We start from the raw sequence: 12,737 nt of genomic DNA on the forward strand, positions 1-12,737 counted from the left end.
CATGAACACAAACGTCAAAGTGACGGGTCTGAAGTCATTAATTCCTGTGATTTTGGGTTTCTTTGTGACAGGAATGATAATTGAGCATTTGAAGCAGCATGGGACTTCACACTGCTCCAGTGATCTATTGAAGATCAGTGTGAAGATGGGGGCCAGCTGGTTAGTACAGGATTTTAGACAAGTGGGTGAAACACCGTCTGGGCCCTGTGCTTTTCTCATTTTATATTTTCGGAAGATACGCCACACCTCCTCTTCACAGATCTTAAGTGCAGGTTGAGTAGCAGGAGGGGGGAGGAGGTGGGTTGCAGGAGAACATTTCCCAGTCATTCGTCTTCATCGTACCACATTAGAGGAATGACCTTCCCAACTCCATCCGTGAAGCTGACTCACTTTCTGTCTTCAAAATACGGCTAAAAACATATCTTTTCCACGAGCACTTAGCCAGTCATTAAAAAAAAAATTTATAATAATTCTTGTTGCACTCAGTTGCACCCAGTGTCTGTTTTGAATACTACTTTGTACTATAGCACATTTTTTTACCACTGTCTCCTTAAGATGATTCGCTTATGTGTTCCTCTTTAGTTGTAATCTTGTACCAGGACATAGGATGCCTTCCAATGCCCAGATCCTTCTATTAGACAACATCACCGTGCATTACTGGTGTTGTTAATAAGATTTAGAGCTGCGTACCCAGACCTGAACACTTGGTGCAAAAAAAACCGATGATGTAAAAATAAACAGATATTTTTTTCTCTTTTTTTTATCATGAATGGGTAGAAAATGAACTTCAGATTTTATAAAACAAGACTTTACCAAACGTAACCACAAAATCAACTATAAAAACGGTGTAAACGTATGCAAACAGTGAAATCATGCAAACTTTACATGTTCGAATTGAGTACAAATGTAGAATTAACTTATTTTTTTCAAGTTCATATTTAAACTATCTTATTCAATGTCGTAATTTCGTAATCTATTCGGTTATATTTGTTTCACTTTGCACGTGCGTGCGTGCGCGTGATTGTGTGTGTGTGTGTGTCATGAGACTGGAAGTTTCATGTCTGTAAAGGCTCATCTCTGTCTTCAACTGACTCTCACACATGAGTGTCCATACAAAACCCATCAGACTGTTTACCGACTTTGCTTGCATACAGAAATAAAGCAATAGAGAGATACAGATGTACTTTACAAAATATGTTGCTGCACTTTGAAAGGAGAGATTCAGGCACTTGTGTCAATCTCATGGAAAGTCGTACATAATTTACAAGTTGGCTATTTCGTATGGTCTCGCACGGTGTTGTTCCCATAAACTTGTACGACTTCATGACGTGCAAATTCCCGGATATCTAATGAGGAAGTAAATGTGAGTTCCGTGCACAAGGCATTAAGGACATACTAATATTGTGCCATTTCCCAAACCCTTTATCTAAACCTAACCAATCAGTAGAGTGTGTAAACATGATAGGAAGCTGTTGCGTGTGACAGAAGCAAGTAATTGTATTATATGGAAATGATGTCCAGCGACGTCATTGGCTGTAGTGAAAGTCGTAGGATTTCAAACGAGTGCAGTCACTCGATATCACACGAATTAGCCAAATTTAGAAAAGTCGTGCGAATCCTGACGATTTCGCCATTAGAGTGTGTTGGTCAGTTTATCCCCATGTCCCCATCCCCATTCTCAATGGATTGCCACTGACAGAAACAGCATGTGTGTAAATGATCTGCACTTATATAGCGCCTTTTTAACCTTAACGGTATTCAAAGCGCTTTACACTGTGACTCATTCACCCGTTCACACACACACACACACACACACACACACACACACACACACACACACACACACACACACACACACACACACATGTTGTGTTTCCATGTTTTATGGGGACTTTCCATAGACATAATGGTTTTTATACTGTACAAACTTTATATTCTATCCCCTAACCCTACCCCTAAACCTAACCCTCACAGAAAACATTCTGCATTTTTACATTTTCAAAAAACATAATTTAGTATGATTTATAAGCTGTTTTCCTCATGGGGACCGACAAAATGTCCCCACAAGGTCAAAAATTTCGGGTTTTACTATCCTTATGGGGACATTTGGTACCCACAAAGTGATAAATACACGCACACACACACACACACACACACACACACACACACACACACACACACACCAATGGCAGCAGACCTGCCATGCAAGGCGCTAGCCTGCCATTGGGAGCAACTTGGGGTTCAGTTGGGGTTCCCAAGGACACTTTGGAATGTGGAATCATGTGGGCCGGCAATCGAACCGCCAACCATATGAGTAAAGAGAGCGATAAATAACAGAGTTGTGATTCAAGTGAGCCAGCATTATTCCTTTGAAACATGATAATGTAAAAATGATTCACATACATATGAATTCCCCTCACAGAGAAAAGACACTCAAATAACAATAATGAAATACTTATAAATAGCTTGTTTTTTTATATACTGTACATGCATTCATCTTCAACAATTTGAGAATGTGTGTATGAAAGAGATTCGTCACTGTGGGCTTCAAACTGTAAAAAAAAGGCATTTCTGCACAGAATGAGGAAACATGAATGCATGCATGCATTTATGCTTTGATTGTACTTTGGATTTGAGTGCATACTTGAGTACAATTGAAGCCTTAACATTCAAGGCTAAAATACTATCAAGTACATTTATATTTCTCTGAGAAACAAATTCGTTTCCTTTTTACCTGTGAAGACTGAATTTAGTTTTCAGTCAAAGCCAGTGTTATGCTAATTTTGTGTGGTTTAAAACTTTTCAGACCACATAAGCACTGAGATTAAACACTTTGAATGACAGAACACAGCATTTAATGGTTAAAACAATTATTCAAACGGTCCGAGATACATTTATTATAAGGGCTTTTCTAAAGACACGTCAATGTACAACATTATGCTTTTGGAGCATCTCACTTTGAATATGTCCCGTCATAAACAAACCCAATTTTTAATGCCCAATTCCCAATGCGCTCTAAGTCTTCATGGTGGCGTAGTGACTCGCCTCAATCCGTGGTGGAGGATGAATCTCAGTTGCCTCCACGTCTGAGACCGCCAATCCGCGCATCTTATCACACGGCTTGTTGAGCGCATTACCGCAGAGACGTAGCACGTGTGGAGGCTCCACACTATTCTCCCTGGCATCCACGCCCCACCGAGAGCGAGAACACTGATCGCGACCACGAAGAGGTTACCCCATGTGACTCTACCCTCCCTAGTAACCAGGCCAATTTGGTTGCTTAGGAGGCCTGGCTGGAGTCACTCAGCACACCCTGGATTCGAACTCGCGACTCCAGGGGTGCTAGTCAGCGATAAACACAGCGTTTTAAGGTCGTTGTGTCAAGTTCAATGTAGTTTGAAACCGTAAAAAAAAAGAGCTATGTCCAACTGTGTTTGAATGCAAGAAAGCATCCTCACTTTGTGTTGTTGCTAGTGTCAAGCAAGCCTGAGTGTGGTTTGTTCTCTGTACAGCTGTGCATTGCCTATACAGCTGGAGTTTCGCTTAATTCCCCCTGTGGAAAACAGGTGGTACTTCAATCTTGAACTACTCCGATGGTAGAAATATTCCTTTTTATAGCCCCGGGACATGATTTTTATTTCCTTTCATTTTTTAAAACGTCATTTACTGTAAAAGTGCATATATCGTCACCTTAAATATAATACAATTTCACTGCATGTGGTAAAGTAACTTGCAATTACAATTGTCTAAAGTGCATGAACATAAATGCACAGCAGACAATTCTTTCTTTCTTTCCTCTCTTTTCTCTAGTAAATATGGGCTTCTCTTTTAAAAAAATTAGCTACGTTTTTTTTTATAGTGCCCATTCCAATTTAGCTGAAAAGCCAGATACTGTAGCATCGCTGACCTGCTTTAAACACTGCACAAGTCTAAGCAGCATTTGCTTAATGTACAATTACAAAGAGCATTTGTATGATTGGACAGTAATCCCTGGCTGTCACAGCAAATGGCCCATGGATGTTTTATTTTTAGGCGCATTTGAGAAACATAACAGAGGTTTTAGTCAAAGTGACTGCCACAAAATGAGAATGGAAAAACGCCACCTTTTGTTTGCTTTTCATTCAGCCACAGTGCTTTTAATCTTAATCTACGAAGGAAGAGCAGCTGCTAAAAACTAATCCTTCACCATCACATACTACTTTGCATAGAAGCATGCATCAAATGGTACTTCATATTCCATATTTTGTCTCTATAATAATAAGTATTTTACTTTAAATTAGTGTTTTGTTATCATGCTAGATTTTATAATTTGGGAATTCTTTTTGACATTCACAACCCAAAATATCAGACCTGGTAACTGAAAAAGTTACATTCTGAAATTCTTGAACCAGGTCAAATGATAAATGTGGAATTGTGATGGGCTAAAAAGAATGTGAAGACTGATAAAACCATGAAAGATTAACACATTTAAAAAATTTGGGGATGACAGGTAATCTTAGCCTTTAATGGGAAATGCATTAAAACATACTGTAGACACAAAGGCGACATACTTAAAGCAACAGTGGACTATGAAGTTGGGCCATACTGACAAGTGATAGATTGATATCTCATCCATGGAGAAAAATAACTTTGGGAGAAACCAGGCTCGCTGTGGGGGCCAGTTCCCTTCTGGCTAAACAGCATGAATATAATGCAAATATGAGTTATTTGTGTGTAGTACATGTCATGGTTTAAAATTAGTAAACTAAGTAAGTGCTAAGGGCCAATGTTTAAACGAAAATGTTTTGTTCATCCTGAATTAAGTGCGGAAGTGCACACAGATGCATGGTAATTCATTAATTGTCTATGTATTCTATTTAAAGAGTGTAGACCACCCTTATTCCAAGGGGATGCTGCCAGAGGAAAATAGCCTTGTTAATAGATGAATAGACTCATTTTTAAATTACTTTTAAAGTGCAAGTAATTTTGTGTACATTGCATTTGGGAGACGTTTCAAATGTAGTTTGCTACATTGTTATTACATGACCTCATTAAATTGCAATACTAAATTAAAGTAGGGTCCATTAAGCGCATCCAAATTTAATACGATTACTTCTCAATTTTAATCCAATTTGTGTGAAAACGTCATAACTTTTGGCAATCGATCAAAGAATGACTCAAATAAGAGATGCTTGTAGATGTTGCTTTTGCAACTGAATTGCCATTGAATTGATTTATGTAGATATCAGCATTATTTCGTCCAATTGCCAATCTGCTCACTAGATATTGGCTGGTTTCAGTCATCAAAACCCCCTTATTGGTTGACCCTGATTGGTTGAAGGTTGGAGTGGAAGTTTGTACATTTTGAAGATGAAGAAAAATAGGCTTATGGTTTTGAGGAGAATTCTTATGGTGAAGCTTGATAGGGTTTGAAGCAAGGGTGGAGGATGTACAAGGGGTCGTCAACCAGACTAACCTGCTCTGAGAGGTTCTTGGAGCGCAGAAAGAATCCGAGCAGGCATCCAATAACAACAGCCATCACCGAGAGGATGAGCAGGCCATTCTGTTGACACACTCCCTTTACTCGCACCCACACTGCATCCAACGCCACAGCCATGGTGAGTCCCACTTCCACAAAATACCAGCAACACTAGCAGATATCCATAAATCCAATGCCCAGATCCTGCAGGAAGTGGCCTGAGAGAACGACCCACAGACAGATAGCGTATACGAAAGTACAGGATGGGTACTGATGGATAAAAATGAACTATTTTAGCTCAGGTTCTGGGTAATAAACTAAAATTCATACTGTCTATTTCTCTATGCAGCATTAGACTAAGCAGATCATCACATTGTCTGAGCATCCTCTGGTTTCCAAAACCATTTGGGACAGATTGTCGCCGCCCACATTCCAGCTCAGCCAATAGGAAGTGAGTGACAGTTGGTGTTGTGCACAGGACAAGCAGCATCAATCCTATTAGTGAAAGCACGATGTGTATAAGGCCTGGATTACACACACACACACACACACACACACACACACACACACACACACACACACACACACGCACGCGCACACATGCACGCACGCACACAAACATCAAATGTAGATGCAACTGGCTGGAGCTATCCATAAATGACATTGACTTAAGGCATGTTTAGGCGTGTGAATGTCTTTAAGTGTGAGGTTTGTGATGGCACAATTGTTGGGGAAGCTAAGTTGAAATTGTAGCTTTATAAGCTACAAGATACTCAAAACTTTAAGTAATTAAACTACAGCAAAGATACCCTTTAAAATAAGTTTTTAGCTACACTACGAGCAACAAACATGAAGTAGCTAACTACATTGAAGCGTCAGATATCAGACGATAAGGACAACTATTAGACGGCACTGTTGATTCTGCAGTCAGAAAAGCTTTTATTGCACAAAAAAACTATGAATATCTCATTTATTCAGGCTGTGATAGTGAGAAAAGGCTGCTATTGTGTTAAGATTTTATTTTTAAAGGACATGATTCAGGCAGGACTGATAACAGTGCTGGTTGGCCAACCAGGTTTCAGCTCCACCCACATGTGCAAAGCAAACGTTAAAGCTGTATAGTAATTTTATCCCCATGAACATAAATATATATATAAATATAAAATACCAATAACGAACAACAAGCACTTTCCACTTTTGCAAATTTAGTCAATTTCGAAAAAACGAATGAGCGCAACCTACTGTATTAAACGTGTGCGGTAAGAGTTATTTTTTTGTAAGTATTCATTTTCGTTAGTGGTAAACATCGTTCTAGTTTGGAAGAGAGGTGCATCAAAGTCAATATGTTGTAAAACGCAAACGCATCAAAGGCAGTTCAAACAATTGTGTTTTTGTGTCCGTCTACACTCTTTTTTTTTGTAAAAATTATCAAGACAGACATCTTAGACCAATGCGGCACATCCAGCAGTTTTGTTAGCATCTTTTGCAAGAGCATCACATTTTAGACGTGGAGTCAGGTAAAAAAAAGTAAGCGCATCTCGAGACATTTGCCTTCTGTTATATGTGTTGCACAAGAGTGTACTCAGCCTGAACTGCCACTTTGTGTTGAACTGAGATGATGCTTAATGGTGAGCATGTTTGATTATTGCATCTTACTAGACTGTAAAGCTGCTTTTGCATTACAATGTTAATTGTAATTAACATTAGTTAAATGTTAGCAGCTGGACTATGGCTTACTGAAAAAGTTAAGTTGGAAGCATTGCATTGGACTGGTGGTGGTCTAGTGAGCTAAAGCACAGAACTGGTAAAGTAGTCTCCAGGATGCTTTGAGGGGATTGTCTCTGTAATAATTGCACTGCAAGTCTCTTTGGATAAAAGTGTCTGCCAAATGCATTGCTACTTTTAGTCAGTCCCCAATGTTGGATGGCACTTTAGTGGTTAAACACATGCCTGATAAATGGAAGGTTACTGGTTTGATTCCTGCAAGGAGCAAGATAATGGAGCTGTGGCCTAGTGGTTTACATATGTACTCCTAATCATTGAGCAGTGGTGCTCATTTGGGAAATGCGAGTTTGAAGCTGCGTTCACACTGCCAGCTACTTTGTCGCTGCATGTCACCAGTGGCTGGCGGTTAGGTCGCTAGTGGTGTGTATGGAGAGTCTAAAGATCACTGTTTCTTTACAATTAATATTATTATTAATAAATAAAAATAAATAAAAAAAATTATCATGCGAGCTCTACTATCTTCTCTCGTATTGGTTGTCGCTCCCGAAAGTTGCTCTTCATTTGCATGTATTTAAACATTTCTCAACTTTGTCACGTCGCTGAACACACCCGCATCCAATCGCCCAACGGTCACTGTCTCTCGTGTTGCCGGAAGTCGCCGCTCTCATTGAAAATGTATGAGATGAGGTCGCTGCGTGTCGCTGGCAGTGTGAACGCAGCTTTTATCTAGTTTTTATCTTTTTCATCGCTCTACTATAGACTAGCTTTTAGGTTTTAAAAAGTAGTATGTGCAAAAAGTAAACAATATGCAACGGTTAATGTTTAAAACTGTAGAATGCTACATTGTTGTCACATGACATCAATATGTTGCATAACTTAAGTGAGTTACATCTATTTTTTTTTTTTACATTTTGAATCCGATTTTGTGTAAAAATGTATTTTGAAGGTCCTTTCAAATATTAAGCCAAGCAAGAGTTTTTTTTAAATCATGGTTAATATTGCTTCATATTCATTCATCACAGTGGAAATGGAAGGTCAATATATAGTATTCCACACATTGGGCTTCATTCATGAAACATGAACAGAACCAATTATTTGTAAACCGTTCTAACGTAATTTCTCGGATTCATAACTTTTTTTGTATTTTCAAAACGTTAGTTTGTACGAAGGAAACGTACACCTGCTCCATGTTGTGCGTAAGACATCCAAATGCGTTGTGTTCTTTCAGGCAAGCTGTTCAATTGAATAAGTAATGAAAAAATTAACTAACAATTAAATGAGTGAAATTAACCTGCTGCTCAAGATTTATTTTACGTGACTGGTTGGAATGTTTTTTTAGGGCTGTCAATTTAACGCGTTAATTCAGTGCAATTAATTTTATAAAAAATAACACGTTAAAAAAATGTAACGCAATTAATCGCGTGCCCCTGTATAAGGAAGATTCCTGAGAAATGCAAGCTTGTAATACCACCTGTTTACTCCAGAGGGCAGTAAGTGAATCTTCAGCTGTATGAAAACGCACAGTTTATACAGTGAACAAAACACTTCAGCACAACACAGACATGCGTTACGTTTTTGCATTCAAAACACTTGATGGAGAGCAAATCCGAACTAAGTGATCTCAAGATCTGTTTAAAGATTGTGTATTAAACTATATTTAACTTGACACAGTGACCGAAAAATTTTATGTTTATGATGCGACACACCGATTTAATCGATTGACAGCCCTAGTTTTTTTTTAATAATATTTGATATGAGCTCAACAATTTCAGTTTCATATTTTAGTATGGGCATCGGTAAATGTGTTCAGTTGATAATGTATGGTCAATGCTAATGCTGTTAAATCCATAAACAAACACATTGCGAGCAGGTTAAAAAAAAAATAGATAAAGCCTGCACATTGTCGTTTGCTACTATATATCACGGTTACTGTCATAATTTACCTGAGAAGTTTCATAAATGATGCTGGCATCCTCCTGCCCACATGAGCTGAACATTTTTTATACTCATATTAAAAAATGGTATTTACTTGAACTGTTTGATTAAAAAGAGCATCATATGACATGTGATGACAGCAACTGCTCACTTTCTTTAATAGGCTATTGTGCTAGCTAAATAAAGAATTTCAGTGTGAATGCACTTCATTTATTACATTATTTACATTACTGTTTCATATAGATTTTCACAGCATTTACCAGCGAGTCTGGTGCCTTCCTTCTATGGCTTTTCCAAGGAGTTGGGTCATGATAATTGTGAATGAACATGCACACGCCCCGTTTACTAATGTTTGGAATTCCCTAACATACACATGTTTTACTATCAAATCTTGGGAGTACGGAGCGTTTGTGAATCTGGAAGTCCGTTTTGGGACGTTCCATTTAATGCACAATTTACTCATAAATTAACGAATGCTTCATGAATGAGGCCCAATATGCTCTGGTTTTATACTGCATGCATTTTGATTAAATATAGTGAATCATCCATGCATACAGAAAATTCACATATATATATGAATACATACTGTAGTATACATACTCCTGCAGTAATAGTAGGTAATAAGGTAGTATGCTATTCCGAACATACTCTATATCAAACAAAGTGACAAAAGGCTAAAAATAAAACCATACAGATGTGAAGACATTCTGCACAGTGAGTGATTTGTGGAGAGAAAATCAGAGAAGTGACCATTAGATGACATAATCCCAGCACACCACACACACCCCAGCCTCTCATTCACAATTAATCCAGAATGCTAAAGGCTAAGCATCTCTCCAGCTGTCTTATTCATCAATGACACTCAGAAGAGTGCTGCGACAGTCGCTACATGAGCTTAGCTTTGCCTCAACATAAATAAAGAGCTTTTAATGGAGCACTAAGAAGAGCTATTAGACTAAGGCCTGTGTCACACCCAATTTCCCAAGCTATAAGCTACTCATCATTTATTGTAGTTAAAATATAGTCAAGCTACTCTTATGATAAAGTACTCTAGCTTTATCATTTCAGTCGGTGCAGTATTTATCTGATTTCAGCATGAAGCTGAACAGAAAAATGTACTATAGAGGACAATATGATTAATCTCAGTACTATAATTCAGTCATTTACGCTAAAGCTAAAAACATCCTAAACTAATGTTGGAAACGTGGACAGATGACAAATGGGTGTATATTCGGTTCCATCCATTTATGTTACTTCGTAAAACTCTATATTGCAAAACACTGTGTTAGTGTATAGGTTTACAGTACATTTTCTGCACATTTTATGTTGAGTTCAGCATGCTAACCGCAGCTAAACAATCTGCTACAACATGATCACACAAGAAATCGCCAATACCATGAAATTGTGAAACAGTCCCATCTCCCATTAGACACATTTGCATCAATTCAAATGTGTTTGACTTAAGCATCAGTGCAGAAAAAATGGTCATTTCAGAAGGGAATATGCGTATCCAAATTGCGTTCATCGTTGATTATATGAATGTGATCTGGCGCGATGTGCTGGCGCAACATGCTTAAAGGGGTAGTTCAACCAAAAATGATGTATGTGTATGACTTTCATTCTTCAGTGCAAGGGAATGGTGATCAGAAATTTGTCCAAATATCACATCCAGGAAACATAAAAGTAATCCATTTGACTCCAGTGATTAAATCTATATGTTCAGAAGCAATATTAGCAATTTAGAGTTCTTAAACATTGATCTGTTTCTCACCCACACATGTCATATCACTTCTATCGGGAAGACACGCAGGCTTGAGTGAAGTTTAAGATGCCATTTATTTGATAAATGTAAAACAGAATGTAATGTCTCTCTTTGGCGTAGGCCCCGTCCGGCGGTCCGAGGGAGTTGTACCTGGAACTGTCATGTTCTAGGAGATAGGAGGCAGGGGCGAGGAGCCTAACCCCGTGCGGGACAGAGCTCAACTGGTGGTGGTGGGGTGGTGGAGGTTGTCGTGTTAGCACACTGAAACAGCAATATGATAGATTGTGAGCAGACTTATAAAGCAATGGCTTACATGCGATTGGCTAGGGGTTACCCAGCTAATGATGCAATGATGTACAGCTGCTAGTCTTCCCGCTAGAACTACGCTGCGCTTACATTTCTGAAGACATGGATTTAACCACTAGAGTCGTATGGATTACTTCTATGTTTCCTTGATGTGATTTTTGGAGTTAAAAACGTCTGATCACCATTCACTTGCATCGTATAGATCTACAGAGCTGATATAATTTGTGTTCTGCAGAAGAATGAAATTCATACACATCTGGGAAGGTATGAGGGTGAGAAAATTATGAGAGAATTCAAATTTTGGGGTGAACTATCCCTTTAAAGCACCTTTTTGAAAAACATTCTAGAAGGTTTTTCCAACATATCAATTGGGGTGCAGTGCAGCATCTTGCTGTTTATTATTCTACATTTCTGTCAAAATTCTAAGTTCCACAGAACGTAAAAATCAAATGGGTTTTGACTGATGACAGAATTATTATTATTATTATTTTACTTTTATAGTCTCACAGGTTGTCAGAAACTATTCCAGCATGATGTATTCAGCACTGACACACTGTAGCCTGAAATCTACAGCTATAGAAGAGACATCCTGATGTTACATTTGAATGATGTGCTCAGTTGGAGAGTGAGTGTGTGACAGGGTTTTCAGGACATGATATGTAGCAGGACTTGTGCGTCATACGTCGTGCTTTAGTCAGGACTGTCACCATCAGATGTTTATCAGTGCAGTAATCCGACCCAGTCTGGCACTCCGACTCACACACACTCACAGTCCTGACACCATTCTCGCACACAACCGGACATGACCTCTTTTGTGTCTGTTTTAGAGCGTTCTTTATGAGTGTTGTTTTGCGGGAAGATAGAGATTAAATTCAAACACGATCAGTATAAACGTGTGTCTGTGCAAAGTTGAGTATACTGCATGCATGTGTTGTGTTTGTGCAACAAGGTTGAGCAAAATTCTAATTCTACAGCCTTAAATTGAATTGAATTTGCAAGTCTGTTTCTGGTTTGATACCTCAATTAAAATGTTAATGAATGTCAAATTGAATTGGAATCAATAGCGTCTCTTTTCACATCTCAATAGTGCACAACACTGTTGAGCACATGCCTTTTTAGTGTGATTGTGTAAGTGTGTGTTGGTTTGTCGTCATCACTCAAGCCACATGTTTTCCCAGACTCCATGCTTGGTAATCCCACTCTTTTGCCAATATTTCTGCTCAATCTGGTTTCATCAGGTCAGGATTAGCAGAGATTAGTCAAATGCCCGGCGGCTGGCGTGCACATTCACTCATTTATTAATTATGTTAATACTCATTCATTAATTATGTTGATATCTATCTGTCTATCTATCTATCTATCTATCTATCTATCTGTCTGTCTGTCTGTCTGTCTATCTATCTATCGATCGATCTATCTGTCTGTCTATCTATCTATCTGTCTGTCTGTCTATCTGTCTGTCTGTCTGTTTATCTATCTATCTGTCTGTCTATCTATCTATCTATCTATCTATCTATCTATCTATCTATCTATCTATCTATCTATCTATCT

The 12,737-nt window shown here is 38.5% G+C and overlaps 1 protein-coding gene across 1 annotated transcript in view; it reads right to left on the bottom strand.

The window, feature by feature from the left end:
• The window catches only part of LOC127618882 (excitatory amino acid transporter 5-like), a 56,970-nt gene extending 51,374 nt beyond the window's left edge, over nucleotides 1–5,596 (bottom strand). The window contains exon 1 of the mRNA XM_052091559.1: nucleotides 5,456–5,596. Coding sequence (XP_051947519.1) covers nucleotides 5,456–5,596 — 141 coding nt within the window. The remainder of the gene's footprint in view (nucleotides 1–5,455) is intronic.
• Between the last annotated feature and the right edge of the window lie 7,141 nt (nucleotides 5,597–12,737).

Source organism: Xyrauchen texanus, chromosome 25, assembly GCF_025860055.1.
Source record: "Xyrauchen texanus isolate HMW12.3.18 chromosome 25, RBS_HiC_50CHRs, whole genome shotgun sequence".
Lineage (NCBI taxonomy): Eukaryota > Metazoa > Chordata > Actinopteri > Cypriniformes > Catostomidae > Xyrauchen > Xyrauchen texanus.